The 17,761-nt window shown below is 30.4% G+C and overlaps 5 protein-coding genes across 7 annotated transcripts; 2 read left to right on the forward strand and 3 right to left on the reverse strand.

Moving 5' to 3' along the window:
- Positions 1-6,168: 6,168 nt before the first annotated feature.
- On the forward strand, positions 6,169-7,368 carry mRpL15 (mitochondrial ribosomal protein L15). 2 transcript variants are annotated; one of them, XM_075735758.1, is made up of 3 exons: positions 6,169-6,393; positions 6,450-6,589; positions 6,655-7,368. In XM_075735758.1, the coding sequence occupies exons 1-3, from the start codon at positions 6,292-6,294 to the stop codon at positions 7,274-7,276; spliced, it is 864 nt and encodes a 287-aa protein (XP_075591873.1). In that variant the 5' UTR covers positions 6,169-6,291; the 3' UTR covers positions 7,277-7,368. The 2 variants fall into 2 exon arrangements, with proteins under 2 accessions (XP_075591873.1, XP_046918444.2); XM_047062488.2 differs by having other exon boundaries at positions 6,172-6,387.
- Positions 7,283-8,293, reverse strand: LOC124498699 (PITH domain-containing protein GA19395). The gene is made up of 4 exons (XM_047062491.2): positions 8,006-8,293; positions 7,900-7,943; positions 7,535-7,826; positions 7,283-7,465 (listed from the first exon to the last, which is right to left on the reverse strand). The coding sequence occupies exons 1-4, from the start codon at positions 8,195-8,197 to the stop codon at positions 7,364-7,366; spliced, it is 630 nt and encodes a 209-aa protein (XP_046918447.1). The 5' UTR covers positions 8,198-8,293; the 3' UTR covers positions 7,283-7,363.
- A 99-nt stretch (positions 8,294-8,392) lies between these two features.
- eIF3h (eukaryotic translation initiation factor 3 subunit h) lies at positions 8,393-9,637 on the forward strand. Its single transcript, XM_047062486.2, has one exon. It carries the CDS (start codon positions 8,499-8,501, stop codon positions 9,516-9,518), a length of 1,020 nt encoding a protein of 339 aa, XP_046918442.1. The 5' UTR covers positions 8,393-8,498; the 3' UTR covers positions 9,519-9,637.
- SP555 (SPRY domain-containing SOCS box protein SP555) lies at positions 9,525-11,101 on the reverse strand. 2 transcript variants are annotated; one of them, XM_047062490.2, is made up of 5 exons: positions 11,042-11,101; positions 10,583-10,752; positions 10,273-10,509; positions 9,916-10,187; positions 9,525-9,842 (listed from the first exon to the last, which is right to left on the reverse strand). In XM_047062490.2, exons 2-5 carry the CDS (start codon positions 10,679-10,681, stop codon positions 9,674-9,676), a joined length of 777 nt encoding a protein of 258 aa, XP_046918446.1. In that variant the 5' UTR covers positions 10,682-10,752; positions 11,042-11,101; the 3' UTR covers positions 9,525-9,673. The 2 variants fall into 2 exon arrangements, with proteins under 2 accessions (XP_046918446.1, XP_075591874.1); XM_075735759.1 differs by lacking the exon at positions 11,042-11,101 and having other exon boundaries at positions 10,583-10,783.
- A 130-nt stretch (positions 11,102-11,231) lies between these two features.
- emb (exportin-1 emb) lies at positions 11,232-17,392 on the reverse strand. The gene is made up of 10 exons (XM_047062480.2): positions 16,221-17,392; positions 15,396-16,157; positions 15,089-15,323; positions 14,892-15,020; positions 14,241-14,819; positions 13,934-14,168; positions 13,702-13,865; positions 13,080-13,631; positions 12,318-13,001; positions 11,232-12,257 (listed from the first exon to the last, which is right to left on the reverse strand). Exons 2-10 carry the CDS (start codon positions 16,064-16,066, stop codon positions 12,108-12,110), a joined length of 3,399 nt encoding a protein of 1,132 aa, XP_046918436.2. The 5' UTR covers positions 16,067-16,157; positions 16,221-17,392; the 3' UTR covers positions 11,232-12,107.
- Positions 17,393-17,761: the final 369 nt, after the last annotated feature.

Consider the following 17,761-nt stretch of genomic DNA (forward strand, 5'->3'; position numbering starts at 1 on the left):
TCTATTCTGGAAATATAGAATTTTAAAGTGAAAAAAATTTTTTTTTCTTTTCAAAATTCCATATCTAAACATCACACACACACACATCACTCGAACAAACATGGAGAATTTTTTTTTCTTTTTTTTTTGGTAAACATACACGAATATTTGCATTCATTTATTCCTGTAATTCCTGCGATTCTATCACTGATGTGTATGTGTGTGTGTATGTGACACAATAATTCTTGTCGTTTGTCACTTCATATTGCCGTCAATTGCAAACACACATATCGACCGTATTTGAATGGTTGTTGAATTTTTGGTTGGAAACAAAAAGCTTTTCAAAAATAAAAAAAAAATACAAAAATTTCACATATTGATGGTGGTTGTAGGTAAGTAACGCCTTAAAATGGATCCAAAAGGCGGTACCTATACACGGAGTGTTTATCATTGAAAAACACCCTGATCATGGAACAACAAAATTGGAACACACACACACACAGGCACAGATAGACAGAGTTAAAAACCAGAAAAAGTGCGCGCACATTTTGTGGATGGAATTCAAAACAAAAACAAAAAAAATGAATCGCTGCTAGCAAAAACCCATAGAATTTAGCTGCTAAAGCAAAAAAAAAAAAAAAAACAGAAACCTAGGGCTTTTTTTTGCAGTTTTTATTTCTTGCCCAAATACTGACTATATATATAATATACACATGTGATGTGATGATGATGTGCGCGTTTACACAGCAGCATCACAACGGTTATTATATTTGAGACAATCGTCGTTGTTGTTATGCAACTAAAAACCGTTCGTTTTCATTCTATTTTCTCTCCTTTTTTTTTCTCTTAAATTTTTTTTTTACTCACTTGTTCGTCTCTTTACATGTCGACTATGCACTATTCATCATCATCATCATCATCATTATTGGTGCCCGAATCAAAAAAAAAAAAAAAAATGAAATTCATCGCTTCAAGCCAATTTTTATTATCTCTCTCTCTCTCTCTTTGCTATGTCCCGTGTTCAATGAACCATTCTATTTAGAATAATAATGATAACCGTAATAGGTTTTGGTACCAAACCAAAACGAAAATTCCTGAATTGAATACAAAAAATGTGAACAAAATATAACGATGAGTGAGAGAGAGAAAAAAGAAATTAAATAGAAAAAATGATTCATTCTGTGAAAAAGCGGAAAAAAATGAATTTTCAAATATCAATGGATTATCTATGGCTGGATTCCTGCAAACAAAACAAAAAACAAAAAACAAAAAATTTTTTTGTTCAATTTCAATTAATAATGGTGGATCTGATGGTAGGCGTAATACCATCAGATGATGATGATGATATCATCATCATCATCTGACATCATATGATATTTAGATTTTGCCTATGGCGCACCTCTATAAAAATAAAACAAAACTGCACTGACAAAAAAAAAAATACCCGTTTACAATTGGCTGATGGCTTTATACTTGAGGCGGAGTTTATGACACCACAACAATGCACAACACAAACACACACAGCAAACACACACAAAAACAACAGAGACTGCGTTTTCCGACGAATAAATAAAAAAAAAAATAAAAAAAAAAGCTGGCGGCAGAATCTTTGGTTGCAGAAGAAGAAAAAATTTTTTCCTATTGAAAATGCTAAAAAAAAGCCAAAAGCATCTCGATGGTGATGTTTGGTTCTTGGTCTGGAAAAAAAATTCAATGACATTGTCAATTATTGAGAATGGAAAAAAAGAAAAAGAAAGAAATTCCATCAAAATAATTGATACAACTTGATGATGATGATGATGATAGAAAAATTAATTAAAATTATTCTCTATCTACGTATACAAATAGGATGAATAATAAACATCTAGGGCAAGAAAAACAGAATCCAGGAACAATACAGGATATTGGATGCAAAACCAAAAAAAAAAAATGATTAAATGGATGGATCCACAATATATATTGGTTGGCTGTGGAAACAATGATTATCTCTCTCTCTCTCTCTCGCTATTGCTCTATATCTCGACGATTTACTATTTTAACCAACCAAATGATATCACAAACACAACAACAATCACAACTGAATGAAATGATGGAAAAAAAGCGAGCAAAAAAAAAGAGAATGAAAAAGAAAAAAAATTTTGGAAACAACCAAATCATTGGAGAAAGAAATACTGAACTTGGAACTTTTTTTTTCCTCTGGAACGTTGCTGATGATGATGATGATGAACAGAAAGAGCAAAATTCAAGCTAAAGCAATCGAATGAGCGATAGAGAGAGACAAATAGCCGGGAGCAAATTTTTCCACCAGAAAAATATTCGAAAGAGAACTGGAAAAAGCAAGCAGTGTAGGCAGTACGTACGTATACATCGCTTTTTCCTGGTTCGTTTTTTTTCCATGGATCGGTTCGATGATTGTAATACGGATTTTTTTTTCGCTCCACTATAACCATCGATTCCCAATTTTCAAAACTCAATTCAAATGTAGTAGAAAACTACTGGTGGAAATGAAAAAAAAATCAAAAAAAAAAATAAAAACAGAAAATGATGTTCTACTTGGAGCAAACATTTGTGTGTGTTTGAGCTCCAAAAAGAAAATGGATCTTTCCAACACAAACACACACAGAATCCAATCAGGATCTGGTGGATCCACTATCAGAATAATAGAGAAAAAACGTGGGCACTTTCATTTATCATTTATTTGGTGAATGTTGTACCGTGTTCGTCAAATTGGTGCCAAATGATAATAATGATGATATTTACTTGCTCGCTTGCGATCCATCCAAAGAAATGACATGAAATTGGTCATTTTTTCTTTTTTTTTAGTGTCACCAACACACACAAACAGAGAGAGATGTTATATAGAGATGATGTTCATTCGTGTTTAGTTTGGCAATGGAATGGAATGAAAATAAAGAAAAAATCAATCAAAAAAAAAAATGGCAAGAAGCAGCAGCCAGATAAAATTCAGCAGTATACAAGGAAAAAAAATGCATTTTGTCGCTTGTATTTTTTTTTTCTTTGTTCATTTTCTTCTTTCTATCTCTCGATTCTTGTCGCTGTTTGTTGTCGATTTAGATGATGTTCCAAATGATGATGATGATGGCTTCAGGCGTTTCATATGAATTTCGTTTGTTTTGTTTGTTGCTTATTTTGGTTTTTGTTGGTTGGCTGGTTGGCTAGCTGGTCCATTGAGACTTTATTTTACTGGAAATTTTTATTTTAATTTTGATTTTTCACAGGAATATTCAAAAATCTAAAATCGAAAATCAATCAATGAGATAATCATTATTATCATCATCATCATCATTATCAAATTGTAATTACACAAGGGATTTTTTTTGTTGATGCCAAAAAAAAATTTGTTCCAAAAAACAAAAACGATTGTTTCAACAACATGATAAACAAACAAACAAAACACACGCACAAACAGACACGCACACACACACACAAGGCAAAGCAAAGCAAACTACCGACAAACAATGACAATATTCTATTGTCATCACATCATCAACGACAATGTGGTCAAATCAATTAGCCTGATGATTCCATTCAATGATGGCATTCATTCATTCAATCATAAAATGAAAATGAAAAATTCTAGTTATTTTTTTCCCACGAACAAAACAAAACAAAACAAACGAACAAACATATTGGCTGCTCATCTTCTTTGTTATAATATACAAGCGGGATACCAACAAATATATATCTATCTGATCGATAATTGAGAGGAGACAGAGAGAAACATAATAAAGAAAAATGAACGTATGCGACACACACACACACACACACGACATTATCCAATGACGTTATGCCCATTATTATTCATCGCATTGAGAATTGAAAAATTGAAATCAAATGTCTAATGTTTACAGTGTAAACATTATTATTATTAGTGAGATAAAGAATTTTTCAGGAATTCATGAATCTATTCAAGAAAATTATCATCATCATCACCAGAATAAAAATCACTAATAATGGGCATGGCTGGCTGGATGCATGTTTTATATATTAACTTGTTAAATAATCTATAATGATGAATCAAAAAAAAAAAAAAAAAAAAATTAAAATGTCGTCCATCATCACATGTTTTTATTGTATTGTTATGGCCGAAGCATATTTTTTTCTGGAACATTGTGTTTTCGTTTCCATTGTTCATTTTTTTTTTCGTTATAATAAAGACTATATGTTTGATGAAAGATAAACTTTTTCTTCTTTTTTTGATATTCAAAGTTTTATTTTGCAATTCAATCCATCTGAATAAAGATGGATATTGGTGAACATTGAGATCATTCATTCATTGTTGTTTTGTGTTGTGTTGTGGTTGGCGAGGATCATATGTAATAGAGCAGTAGTAAAAGAAACAAAAGAAAAAAATGAAAAACACATACCTATGGATTGAGAGAATAGAATCACAATTTGAACAGAAAACCAATATGCAAAAAAAAATGACATATGAACCACAAACACAAATGAAACAACAGAACAAACACTGTGAAAATAAAAGAAAAAAAAATTCAATTCAACAAAAATCGTTCAATAGCAACATTGATAAACAATGAATATTGGTGCTGGTGGTGGTGGTGGCTATTTTTATCCAAAAAAATTTTTTTCCCTATTTTTATATAGGAAACATTATATAATCGAAAAAAAGGTCACAATAAAGGTAAATGATATATGTCATCATGAACATTTACAAATAATTTGACACAAACTCAGACAAATGTTGTTCACTCGTGTTTTTCAAAACATCATCATCATCAAAGTTCGATTGTGTTCGAATCGATACAATCGTCCATCACCACGAAATCGGAACAACAACAACAACAACAGCAAAACATTCGAAATTTTTCGTAATTTTCAAATCAATGCGTTAAATTATTGATTTCCATCTCTATAAAATAATTTGCATAATTTTGTTGTGTGTGTGTGTGAGTGTTTTTTGTCCAATTTATCATTACAACAAATCATCATTGAAAACAAGAAGAAAAATTTTAATTTCCAACAAACACCGACATAGAAAGAGAAAAAAAACTTGAATTTCGAAAAAAACAATTAATTTCATGTCATCATTATCATTGCCGTTGTTGTTGTTGTTGTTGAACATGGTCAAATCAAAATGAGAACAACAACAAAATAAAATGAAAACAGCATCAGCAACAGAAGGATTTGAAAAAGGATCAAGGATTAAGGTTATTATTTAATTATATATATGCCAGCAGCTAGTTGGATTAAAAAAAAATATATCTTAAAGGAAATTTTTTTTAAAATGAAGACAAGAAAAAATTAGATCAAATACAAATCCAAGCAAAAAAAAAAAAAAAATTTCAAATCAATGGATTTATCAAAACGACGACACAATGAAAGAATGGTAAATAAACACCGACACCGACACCGATACACACACACACACACACAAAAGATTCATTTTATAACGTGGGAAATTTAATGAAAAAAAAAATTCCGGAAAATATTTTCATTCTATTTTTATACTACACACTTGAAGGCTTTATGATGCGGTATTTTTTTTCGTTCGTTTGTTTGTTTGTTTCGTCATTTTTTTTTTGTTTATTTAGACGATTAACCATGATGATGATGATGATTATTTTTTGCCCAGAAGAAAATTAGCTATAACGATGACGATAATAACCGTTTTTTTTTCATTTGATGGCAACTATTTAATTTTAAATCGAATCGAATCGAATCAAATCATTCGTTTGGCCGGTCGATAGGCTGGTTGTTGTTTTTGTACTGGATCTTTCAATTCTTTAATATCTGAAAAGAAGTGGTACTTGAGATTTTTTTTTTTTTTTTTTTGATCCGGTTTTTTTTCATCTTCGTTCTCGCTCTATCGATCGACCGATAGCAGAATGTAACTAAATTTTTTGTTTTCTCCGAAAAAAACCGATCATCATCGAACGGTAAAATAATAAAGTCAACCTTTTAAAGTATGAAAAAGAGATGAATAAGACCAAATCAAAACAATGAAAAAATTGGCCACGCGTTTTCTTTTTTGGGCTCATGTGTGTGTCATGGGTTGCACGTGTTAAAATGTTTACATTAGAAACATATCAATGAATTGATGATGATGATTATTATCGTTGTTGTTGTTGTCAAAGATTTTTTTTCAAGTGTTTTGAATGTGAATGAATTTTTGAATTCTTAAAAAAAAAATTCCGTACATTATGAACAACCACTGTGAACATCTGTGTGTGTGTGTGTGCACGCGTGAAGCAGAATTTTTAATTCTAAATTTTTTTTTTGTGTGTGTATTTTTTGTAAATCAAAATCAAAGAATACTGGAAAAAAAGAAGAATGAATTCACCATCAGAAAAAGCGCTTCAAATTCTTAAATATTTGCCACGTGTTAGTCTGAACAATCTGGTCAAAAATCCATATTTAAAACGAAAGGTTTGTGTGTGTGTTTGGTTTGTTTTGTTTTGTTAGTAATATTTAATCATTTTAAATTATAGCCAAGAATTGATCCTCGAAAAGAACGTACAATCAATAAAAGTAATCGTGAAAGAAGACGTTTTTGGCCAGTTGGATATGAAGGTGGCCGTACACCGTTTTATATGAAAATACCGATTGAAAATTATTATAGAAATTTCGGGTAAATTTAAATTCCATTGATGATGATGATGAAAAATTTGACCGAATATTTAATCCTGATGATAGACATCGACGTCAATATCCACCACTTAGTTTATATCAGCTACAAACATTAATTGATAATGGTGTAATTGATCCATCATTACCGATTGATTTAGCATCATTGTGTAATTCACAATTTTATCGTATCGATCCATTTCTTTCACATTATGGTGTTAATCTTACCGATCAAGGTTTGGATATTTTTTGCAGTAAAATCAATATTGAAGTACAATATACAAGTGAACCGGTAATTGCTGCTATCGAAAGGAATGGTGGTCGAATAACTACCGGTTATTTTGATATTAAAAGCGTACAGGCATTGATGGATCCATTGAAATTTTTTCAACAAGGCATACCAATACCAAAACGTGGTCTACCTACAGAAGATGCATATGCTTATTATTCGGATCCAAAAAATCGTGGTTACCTTGCCGATCCAAAAGACGTGGAAAGGGAACGTATTTTATTGGCACAAAAATATGGTTATGAATTGAAAAATGATGACCATGACAATCCAATGATGTTGATGAAAAAAAGTACTAGGCAAATATTTTTCGGTCTACAACCAGGTTGGCTGATTAATCTTCGTGATAAAGAAATACTGGAGCCCAGTAATATTGAATATAAAGAATATTATCGAAATTAACGAATCTTTTGTAAATTCAGATACATATAGTTTTATTATTGCCATCCACATATGCATTCATATGGAAAAAAAATAAAACATTTTCTCCTAGTGAACCTGATGAAACATTGTTTCTTCAATGCCATTTTTGCAATCGGCTGGATTTGGTGCCAATTCATAATTGGCAATCAATATGGCATCACGATTTGCCTGTTTATTGGAGATTAAAAAAAACAAACAAAATATTTATTCGAATGATTTGATTATTTGAAAACTTACTGGCGAAAATTCACCACGTAGACCAATGTAATAAACTTTAGTGGTGTCAGCACCATAATTTTTCGGTATATGAATAGTCAAATGAAATACATTGGAAAATTTAACAATTTTCAATGGATATTCCAATGTACCGGTTTGATCTTGCATAATTTCAAATTCTTGATCAGCTTCAGCGCTTACATCATCGAAACTCATATCAGGACGATTCTTATAGATACGTAAACGTGATGGATGAGATTCATCTTCACCGCCAATTATAATGATTCCTTTCAGTTTGATATTACCAGTGAAGCTGTTTTTTTTCAAACAACAAAAAAAAAACAATAAATCATGTGAAACATGAATGAGAGAACACTGGTACATACGGAATTTTAAATAATAATTCTTCATCACAATCACTTTCGACAAACTATATAAACAAAACAAAACGATTAATCAATAGTCAATATTTTCAGTTTGAAAAAAACATACATTTTCCATATTCAATCGTTCTTCCCATGGTTTGAAAACAAGTTTACCCGAACCTTCAACAGTTTCGTTGAGACATTCTAATTTTGAAAGATCAATTTTCGAATACAAACTATATAGGATACCAAGATTATCGGCATCATCCAATGAATTATGTCCATTACAATTATGATCACAATGATGTTGTCTTGACATTTTTTATTTTTCACAATATTATCCCAAAATTTGACAATGAAGAACAAACAAAAAAAAAATTTCTGTCGATTGTAATCATCAAATTCGTGAGTTGTAATCGAAAAATAGCCCAGTTTATACATGAATAGACACATATACACACTCATCGTATAAACTTGGTTTTCAGTCGAGCAGAAAAGGGCATGTGTTGGCAAAGCCGAAGCATCTCGCTAACACTTCCTATCGTTCTCTTTGTGTTTGTGAGCTCATTTTTTTGCGAAAAAAATTGGTTTTTTCTTTCAATTATTTTTAAAAAAAAAACATGTATTCTCATAATTATCGTCGATCACAACAACATCATCATCATCAACAACAACAACAACATAAACAGGGCCCAAAAGAATCACCAATAAAATGTGTTTACATTGATGGTTTGGTTGTATTGAAAATCATTAAACATTGTCATGAAGAAGGTAGTTCAAGTGAAGCACAAGGCGTACTATTGGGATTAGTATTTGACAATGTATTGGAAGTGACCAATTGTTTTCCATTTCCACGATCAAATGATGATGAAGATAATGAAGAAGCAGCCGAATATCAATATACTATGATACGTTATTTGAAAAATGTGAATGTCGATCATTTACAAGTTGGATGGTATCAATGTAGTCCATATGGTAGTCAATTGAATAAAATTGAAACAATCGATTCCCAGTACATGTATCAAGGAACAATTGAAGAATCTATTGTTTTGCTTTTCGATCCAATTCGTGCACAACGTGGTTTTCTATCGTTGAAAGCTTATCGTCTTACAAAAGCGGCAATGAATCTTTGTAAAGAAAGTGATTTTAAACCCGAAACATTACGACAGAATAAAATGTCATTTGAAAAATTTTTCGAAGAAATTCCCATCATTATTCGTAATTCACATCTTTGCAAAGCACTATTATTGGAAATTGATGAAGACATGCCCATCGATGCTGGCCGTCAATTGTTGGATATTGGTGGATTTTCTGTAGTGGAAAAAAGTCTTCAATCACATATAAAATCAGTGGAAGATTTGAATAAACAAACATCGACTCTGCGTAATCAAATTATTAAACAGCACGAAATTGCACGAGAAAATATGAATCGATCATTGGCAAAAATGCCTCCGATGACTGAAGATGAAATGGCCAAACTATTGAAATCATTTAAATTGACACCATTACAGCATTTGGAAAATCTTCTCAACTATTCACAGACACACAATTTCTGTCAACAATCATCATTATATTCTACACAAAATATTGGTAAATTGTTTATGGCTAAAGCTTTACATAATAATAATAATAATAATTGAATTGAATTGAATTGAATCTATATTTTTACTGAAATTACTTTGTATGTGGAATTTGAAATTTATTTCAATGATGAATGAATGAATAAAATGAATAAATATTCTGACTAGAATCATGACAAGTTTCGTTGTTGTACTCACTCTATTTAGATTTTTTTTTATCTATGTTTCATGATTTTACCGACCAATTTCTTATGTTGACTAGAAAATTCTACAGATTCTTCATCAAGTACAAGATATTCTAAAATTCTTTTCGGTAGAATTTGTTGCCATTGATTTAGATTTTGATGTTCAAATGAATATGTTTGTCGTAAAACATGTCTACATCTAAAAATTGGAAAAAAAGGTAAAGAAATTCAAAAAAAAAAATCAAAATAGATCATTCATATATCACACATACCTATCTTGTAGATTTAAATATTCTCGTTTGGCCATTGTTAATATAAATTGTGATTGAGCTGCTGTTGAACTAATTGTTGGATAAAGATTATCACCAATCAAATGAAGATCTTGAAATGCTGGTCCCAGGCATTCACCATCTTTATAAAATGTAAGTGTACCATTTTGGCCATCATATAAACAACCGATCAATGTTGAACGATTCTCATGAAATGGTTTCGAATATTCACGCCATTGATTATTATGCCATAAAAGACCTTTATGTGATAAACCCTGTGTGTGTGTTTATGTGAATTGAAAATTGAATAAAAAAACAATCGATTATCAAAAATAAAAAAAAATGTGGCTCTCTACTTACCCATCCAAATTTATTTTCACCAATCAAATTAATATAAGAATTGGAATAAAGTTTTGCCTTTGATGTTGTCAATCCAATCATCATACTAGTGCCAAATATACGATCTTTCAATAATACTTCCCAATAATATTTACGATTCGGATATATATTGATTGGTTTATTTCCACGTACGGCAGCCGTTCCGCTACTCCAATCGATATGAAAATATGCGATATGTCCATTATTGGAAATTCGAACCTTTTTTTTTGGTCAAAAAAAAAAAGAAAAATTAAAATAAAATTTTTTTTAAAACAACCAGCAGAATAAATACCGCATCTGATCGATCATCACGATTCCATTGCCAATCATCAATGAATGCATTTGATAATGGTTTTTTCGATGTAGAATGTTTACTAGTTATAAATTTCATATTTCATGAATATTCACAATTGAAAAAAATTTTTTGGTCATTTAAATAATGAATTGAACACAGTGTGTTGACTAGAAAAAAAACGTATACGAGAATCAAATATTACATACAGCCATCAATCGAATGAACAAATGAAACAAAAAAAAAATTTTTGAAAAATTCATTGTTCACAATATTTGGAACCGTTACCACAAACACACAGACACAGACACACACAGACGAATAAAATAAACATCTGGTGTTCGCGAGATCATTTGCACGAGCAAACCCAACAAAACCGTTATAACATTTTTTTCTTCTTTCAGTTTTTTCTGGTTATTTAACGGATCAAACAGAGGTGGAGGGTGGTTTAGCCCTTACCATTATAAGGTCTCCATCCACATCTATTTATAGTTGTGTTTTTGGGTTGTCCGAATTGAATCATCAAACGAAAAAAAAACACAAACCAGAACACCAATTATTAATCCATATATGTTGTTCAAATATATTTTTTTGTTCTAAAATGTAAAAACTGACATCTATTAGTGAAAAAAAAATTCAAATTTTTCAATTTCAATATTTATAAATCTTTCTTTATTAATTATTTTTTTTCAAAATCCATTCATATACAAAGAGAAGAAGAAGAAGACAAAGAAGAATGATAATAATAATCAAATGTCAAAATTTTTCTCATAATTGTTTTTTGTTTCTGTGTGTGTGTGTGTATGTGTATTGTATATAATTGAATAATTTTTTTTTCCATCAATCTCTAATTATTTTTTTTTTCGTTTGTTTTTTTGTTTTGTTTTTGTTGACGATTAAAATAATGTGTAAAGATAGAAAAAAACGTACGAATTACATAGTTGTTACTGTTGTTGAAGATTGTATGTATGTGTGATAATAATAAAGAGATTAGTAGTAGTAATAATAAGATAATAGTACAATGTATGTATTATGTGTGTGTGTGTGTAATGGGATAAAAATAATGAAACAAAAATTTTTAAAAAAAAGAACAAAAATGATGAGATGAAAAAAAACCCGAACATACACAAACACACACACACAAGCACATTATTCAAATTCCTTGTGAGATAGGAGGATGAGGAGAAAAATAGAATAGTAGGGTATGTATGTGTTGATGATGTTAATCGAATTGGCTGGATGAAAAATTTTTCAATTGGTCAAGAAAGCCAAGCTTGACCAGAACAAAACAGATTTGGATCATCAGAAAAGAAGCAGCTGGTTGAAAAATGTTGATAAATATGATGACAAAATCAATCAATTTTTTTTGGTGTCACCGATGAAAAGAAATTATTGATTCCTATTTTGGGTTTTTTTCAAATTTGTCATAAAGATTAAATTGTTCATCCTTGACAACCATAACCACCAATAATTTAATGATTCGTTGATCGATCAATTTATATGTTTTTTTTTCGTTTCCAATTAATTAATTATCATCCATTGCATCAGGTAGATCATATGGATTGATAATACCAGGTACGGATAATTGTCGTTGTCGTTTTTCCTCTTCTTTTTTCTGCAATTCGCCTAATCGTTCTTCTAAGAAAAGATCACTATCACCTTCACCAGAAAATTCCTGCATAAAAACAAATTAATCTGGTTTCAAAAAAAAAGATTTCATGATCAATCGACATACCCGAATTTGAACAAGAAAATCACGTAAATGTTCTTTAAATGCTACAACATCATGATTAAGATTGAAAAATCCTTGCACAGTCACCTGAATTTGAGCATCGTTTAGATGGCTAAAAGCACTTTTCAAAAGACTTGATACAAAATCTTTGACAAATTTAACATTATCATATTGTTGTGGGTTACCACCACCACCACCAGCAGCTGTGGCAACACCATTCTGAATGGCCGGATTAAGTGGTGCGGTTATTTTGTTCATGTCTACAATTTCAAACATAAAGGCTAAAATTCGTGCCTGCATTGTTAATCCTGCCGAATGTGATGTATCCGTGACAACCGAAAACATATGTTGCATAATATCGGTATAATATGTTTGATAGAAACAATTACACATTTCTGTTGGTTGTTGTATCATATTCTCCATTAATGTCAATAGAATTTTCAATCCAGTATCGGCAACATTACGCATTGTATGTTTCAATGCCCATATGATTGAATCTAATACCAATTTAAATTGATTAGGTAATGTGTTGAGTAGGGCAGCAAAACAATGTGTAACAACTTGTTGCAATAGTACATAAAAATTTGTTCGATGTTCAGGATATTCTTCAAAATCTTTGTTTATCATTTCTAATGTACATTCAAACACGGCATCAAAAATAGCTGGAATTTGTGGCGTAATATTATCCTATTTATATGTAGAGTCAGAATAAAAAGTCATTAAAATAAAAAGTTATACAAACAAAAAATTCCAGTCGTTACGAACCGTTAATTTTTTAATGACAGTCGACATTGTTGAAAGAACTTCAGGTTCTCTAGCCGAAGGCACTGCACACACTTTATAATCAAGGAGAATAGCATCAAGAAGATTTGGAATAAATGATTGCAAAACAACTTTATGATCATTCGAATGATAAACCCATTCATTGATTAATTTAAGAATTTCTTTTTTCAGACCACGCATTGAACGTATGATTGGTTGTTTCATTACTGATTCACCATTTTTAGCAATGGCAGCCGATATATGTTGACTCATTACTTTATACAGGCTTAACATGTCCATATAGATGAATTTCAATTGTAGAATATAATTATGACCCAATGCTTTACAAGCATGATAATTTGTTTTTATAATATTATCTAATTGTTTTATCGCAATATGATCAGTGAGAAAATCAACATTGATTGCTGCTTTACGAATAATATCATTCCAAACTTGATTTGGTAGTGTCATATAATTTTGTATCAATTTTTCTTGAATTTTTTCATCAGTTTGTGCACTAATCATATAGCCCACTGCTTCATAAAATGTATGAATCTATTGGAAGAAAAAATCATTTCATTCAAAGCAAATTTGAACTAATCATCAAAATTGATAAATTTCAAACCTGATGTGGTTCAAGTTGATTGATAACGGTAGCCATATTTTCCAATATTTCATCTATAAATGGCTGTACTTCTCCCGGTTGTATTGTGATGAAATGTCGTCGACATTTATTAGCAATTTTGATAAATGTATCACAAGCCATATCTTGCACACCATCGTGTGTTTCTGAATGGAAAACTTACAAAATTAGGCATACATAAAGAAAATTAGGAATTCAAGAAGAAAAAACTTACCATGCATAAATTCAAACAATTTATTAACGACTGTTTTCAAGAATTTCCAATATGCTCGAAGAAATCGTGGATATTGTCCAACCACATACATAATATTTGAAGCAATGATTGCTTTGTTATCTTTACCACGTTTTTGTTCACATAAGCCCAATAATTCTTTGATGACAGTGACTAGAAATTTTCTTTCCTCTTCTTCTAACATAGCACCAGAGATTGAACCGATAGCCCAGCACAGCTAAATTTTGAAAATAAACAACAAAAATTAGATGAAAAAAAATTCGAAAACTTTTTTTTTGCGTTTACTTACTGTATTTAGATTTTTCCATGACCATTCAGTACCATCAACTTGTTTTTTAAGTTTTTCATTCATTATATTCTCCGTATCTTGTGAATTCAAATGTGTCAAATAGACCAATGTTTCACGCATATTGTTATACAATTGAATTGAATCTGTATCTTTCATAAATTCACGAACAACTTCACCTTGTTCATTTTCAACAACAAGTACTTCTTCCGGTTTAGCCATACGACCAATCATTATGTAACGAAGTTTGCTAAGCATTTCTTCATAGATTAGACGACGCATTGGTATAGTTGATGATGCTACAACTCGATCATCTAATGGACATTCTTTATACAATTGCTCTGTAAGTGAACCCCAATATTCAAGACAGATTTTAAACACTTCAACATCTTCCACTTGTGATATGACGATTAAATACATGACTGCCATTAATAATTGTTTACGCATAGCTTCAGTTTCAAACAATTGTCCACGTTTTTTCAACAATGTTGATAAAAACATGGCTAAATTTTGAACAAAATTTTGATTTTCTTCGATACCAGTTTCATAAAGAGTTTTCAAATCTTCGGGATTAGGAAGAATCTATTTTTCAACAAAAAAAACAAATAATCAACAATGGTGATAAAATAAAGATAAAAAAAACAAATTCAATACCTTATTCAATTGAAGCATAAATGTTTCAAACATTGAACAATATACTTCATCATATGAATCCACGCCAATATTGGCTATCTCAGTCAAACATTTGAGGGTGATATTACGGAAAACATCATACGGGAAAAACTAAAAATCAGACGAAAAAAAAATTAAATAATTGATATCTTGCAATTTTTTTTTCTTTTCACACATACTTTAAATATTAATGCATTGATCAATCCAGTTTCAAAAATATAGCCCAAAGGAATCCAATTAAGAAACCTTAATAATGTTTCCAATGTACAATAGATTAATTTTTCATTTCGAGAATCTTCTAATACATATTGACAAAGTGAAAAAACTTCACGAAAATGCTGGCACATTGTATCTTTGAGATGTTTTGATTTTGCTTGTGTTAATTGGCCAGTGGAAAAATCGAAAAGCTCTTCACTATGATTTTTAGAAAAAAAATGGTAATATTAAATAGAATGGAATTCCATTAATCAATGAATCAAAACAAACCTTAATAATTTCAGAATGGTCATATTATTCATACATAATGTTTCACTTTTTTTACTGGAAGCACAAATATCCGATATAAAATTAGGCCATTTTTTTGGCCAATCTTGTTTCAAAATCTGTACTAATATCATATTCAATTTATTCAAATAAACTTTATCTTGTTCCATTGATATTGGATTTGTTGATGTTTTAATGATCAATGCAACAATGAATTTTTTAATATTTTCACATTGATTTTCTGGTATTATCTTCCATCTTGTTTTGATTAAATTTTCCAACACTTGTAGAGCAAAATATTTTGTCTCTTTATTTTTTGCATATTCCAGGATACCATCGACACGTGTCCATGAATCAGGATGTTCTTTGAATGTAGTAAGAATTTCTTGGGCAATCTTTTGTGGCTGACCCTGAGTTGTATATAAACATTCAACTACCTGTTCTAAAAGTTGTATATCGAATACACCTTTAAAATTCAATAGTTGATTGGCACTTTCAATGGTTAATGTTTCATATTGATTAACAGTATTATTCGATGTTGCCGTATTATTCAACATTGTAATATGGTTATTGGCTGTACCATTGATTTGATTTACAACACCAACCACTGGCGAAGCTGATGTTGGTTGAGCTTGTGGTGGACAAAACATTGCCGATGAATCCATTGAATCCATGTTTTTGAATGAATAGAAAAAATTCAACGTTTATATACGATGATGATGTTCATGTAACAGCCAGAATTTATAAATTATAAACAAAAGAATTCTTGATTTGGACAAATAAAATTAGATCAACGGTAATAAAATATCTGAATTTTCAAAAACTTACTTTTTTTTGTTTTATTTTATACGATTGTTTGGTGCGTCTGTTCTCTCAATCACTCACACACACACACACACACAATTAAACAATTGTCGCACTGTATTGGCAATAATGATGCTGATGATGGTGGTGGGTAATGGTAACGTATTTTTCTGATGATTATTTATCGTTTATGTTTGTTCTTATTATTTAGTATTGATTGATATGATGTAAATCAAAATGAGAGTAAGAAAAAAACAGACTAACTAATTTTAATTTAGATGATGATGATTGATGTATTGAGAAAATGAAAATATTAGAAAAAAAAGTCATACATTCGAATTCAATAACCAAAATCAACAGCTCAATATCCAACAAGCACACTATTATGGCATACACACACACACAGAAACAGGACTGAGACACACAGTGGATAGCAAAGCAAGCAAGAAAAAAAAACCCCAACACCAATGACAATATGTGTGTGTGTGTGTTGTTGTTGATGTTGATGATGATCGCTTTTTTTGATATTTAGCGAGATTATAATGTTGATAACACAAAATAAAGTTATTGTCAAGTTTTCTTCACATGAATGAATCAATCAATGTGTGTGTGTGTGTGTGTATAAAAAAATGGATTCGAAGAATATTCATTCATTGTCATCAAATTTCATAAGAATTTAAGAATCATTTGAAAAATATGAATATGAGTGTGTGCATATGAAATTTTTTTGTAATAGTTTCTTAATCACCAAGACAATGGGAACAACAACACCAGAAAAAAAACTAAGCGGCCATACAAAAAAAACAAATTATACAGATTATTACACACAAACATAGAGAGGGAAAAAAAGAATCTCGAAGCACAATGTTGAAATCTTTTGGATATTACCAATGAAAAAAAATGTGATGCCACCACCAAAAAAAAAGAAGAAAAATTTTCTCCGTTTTTTTTGTCTTCTTCTTCTTCAATTTCATTCATTCATTCATTCATTCATTTACCAACAAAAACAACCAAAAACAACAACGATAAATGATGATGATGAGTAGGAGGAAGAAAAAATATAACATAGACACAAATATACAATGAACAAAACACACGACGACGACAATGATGATGATGAAAGAAACACACAGAAAAAAACATCGAACACGAACAAATGAACAAGAACAAGAACAAACACACACAAAACGTTCGATAGTCGGTAAAGTGGGCGGAGGAGGAGGTGGTATGGAAAAAAAACGTTGAATTAATAATGGACGTTGATATTGGTATAGTAGTAGTAGCAGTAGCAGTAGTGGTAGTAGCAGTAGCAGTAGTGGTAGTAGCAGTAGCAGTAGTGGTATTAAAAATAATTATTTTTTCGTGTATGAGCTAAAAGAAAACGAGAGGGGTTCCATAGATACGATATTTATGAATCATCATCAAAAAAAAAAAAGAATAATAATAATAAACTAGTAGCATTTGTGTGAAAAAAAAAAGAATCATAACTTGAATCACTCTATACCACCACCACCACCATTGTATACAATGTACGTCATAATGATATATTGTAGTAGTAGTACATA

This window comes from Dermatophagoides farinae, chromosome 2 (assembly GCF_024713945.1).
Source record: "Dermatophagoides farinae isolate YC_2012a chromosome 2, ASM2471394v1, whole genome shotgun sequence".
NCBI lineage: Eukaryota > Metazoa > Arthropoda > Arachnida > Sarcoptiformes > Pyroglyphidae > Dermatophagoides > Dermatophagoides farinae.

What these genes read in the sequence shown, in the direction of transcription:
- mRpL15 (XM_075735758.1), top strand. Translation starts at nt 6,292, where the DNA reads ATGAATTCACCATCAGAAAAAGCGCTTCAAATTCTTAAATATTTGCCA. An exon ending in ATTTAAAACGAAAGGTTTGT is followed by an intron (nt 6,394 to 6,449) that starts GTGTGTGTTTGG and finishes TTTAAATTATAG; the next exon opens with CCAAGAATTGATCCTCGAAA. An exon ending in AATTATTATAGAAATTTCGG is followed by an intron (nt 6,590 to 6,654) that starts GTAAATTTAAAT and finishes TCCTGATGATAG; the next exon opens with ACATCGACGTCAATATCCAC.
- SP555 (XM_047062490.2), bottom strand. Translation starts at nt 10,681, where the DNA reads ATGAAATTTATAACTAGTAAACATTCTACATCGAAAAAACCATTATCA. An exon ending in GTGATGATCGATCAGATGCG is followed by an intron (nt 10,510 to 10,582) that starts GTATTTATTCTG and finishes CCAAAAAAAAAG; the next exon opens with GTTCGAATTTCCAATAATGG. An exon ending in TATTTAAATCTACAAGATAG is followed by an intron (nt 9,843 to 9,915) that starts GTATGTGTGATA and finishes TCCAATTTTTAG; the next exon opens with ATGTAGACATGTTTTACGAC.
- LOC124498699 (XM_047062491.2), bottom strand. Translation starts at nt 8,197, where the DNA reads ATGTCAAGACAACATCATTGTGATCATAATTGTAATGGACATAATTCA. An exon ending in GAATTATTATTTAAAATTCC is followed by an intron (nt 7,827 to 7,899) that starts GTATGTACCAGT and finishes GAAAAAAAACAG; the next exon opens with CTTCACTGGTAATATCAAAC. An exon ending in TACGTGGTGAATTTTCGCCA is followed by an intron (nt 7,466 to 7,534) that starts GTAAGTTTTCAA and finishes TCCAATAAACAG; the next exon opens with GCAAATCGTGATGCCATATT.
- eIF3h (XM_047062486.2), top strand. Translation starts at nt 8,499, where the DNA reads ATGTATTCTCATAATTATCGTCGATCACAACAACATCATCATCATCAA.
- emb (XM_047062480.2), bottom strand. Translation starts at nt 16,066, where the DNA reads ATGGATTCAATGGATTCATCGGCAATGTTTTGTCCACCACAAGCTCAA. An exon ending in ATCAACTTGAACCACATCAG is followed by an intron (nt 13,632 to 13,701) that starts GTTTGAAATTTA and finishes TTCTTCCAATAG; the next exon opens with ATTCATACATTTTATGAAGC. An exon ending in CTGTCATTAAAAAATTAACG is followed by an intron (nt 13,002 to 13,079) that starts GTTCGTAACGAC and finishes ACATATAAATAG; the next exon opens with GATAATATTACGCCACAAAT.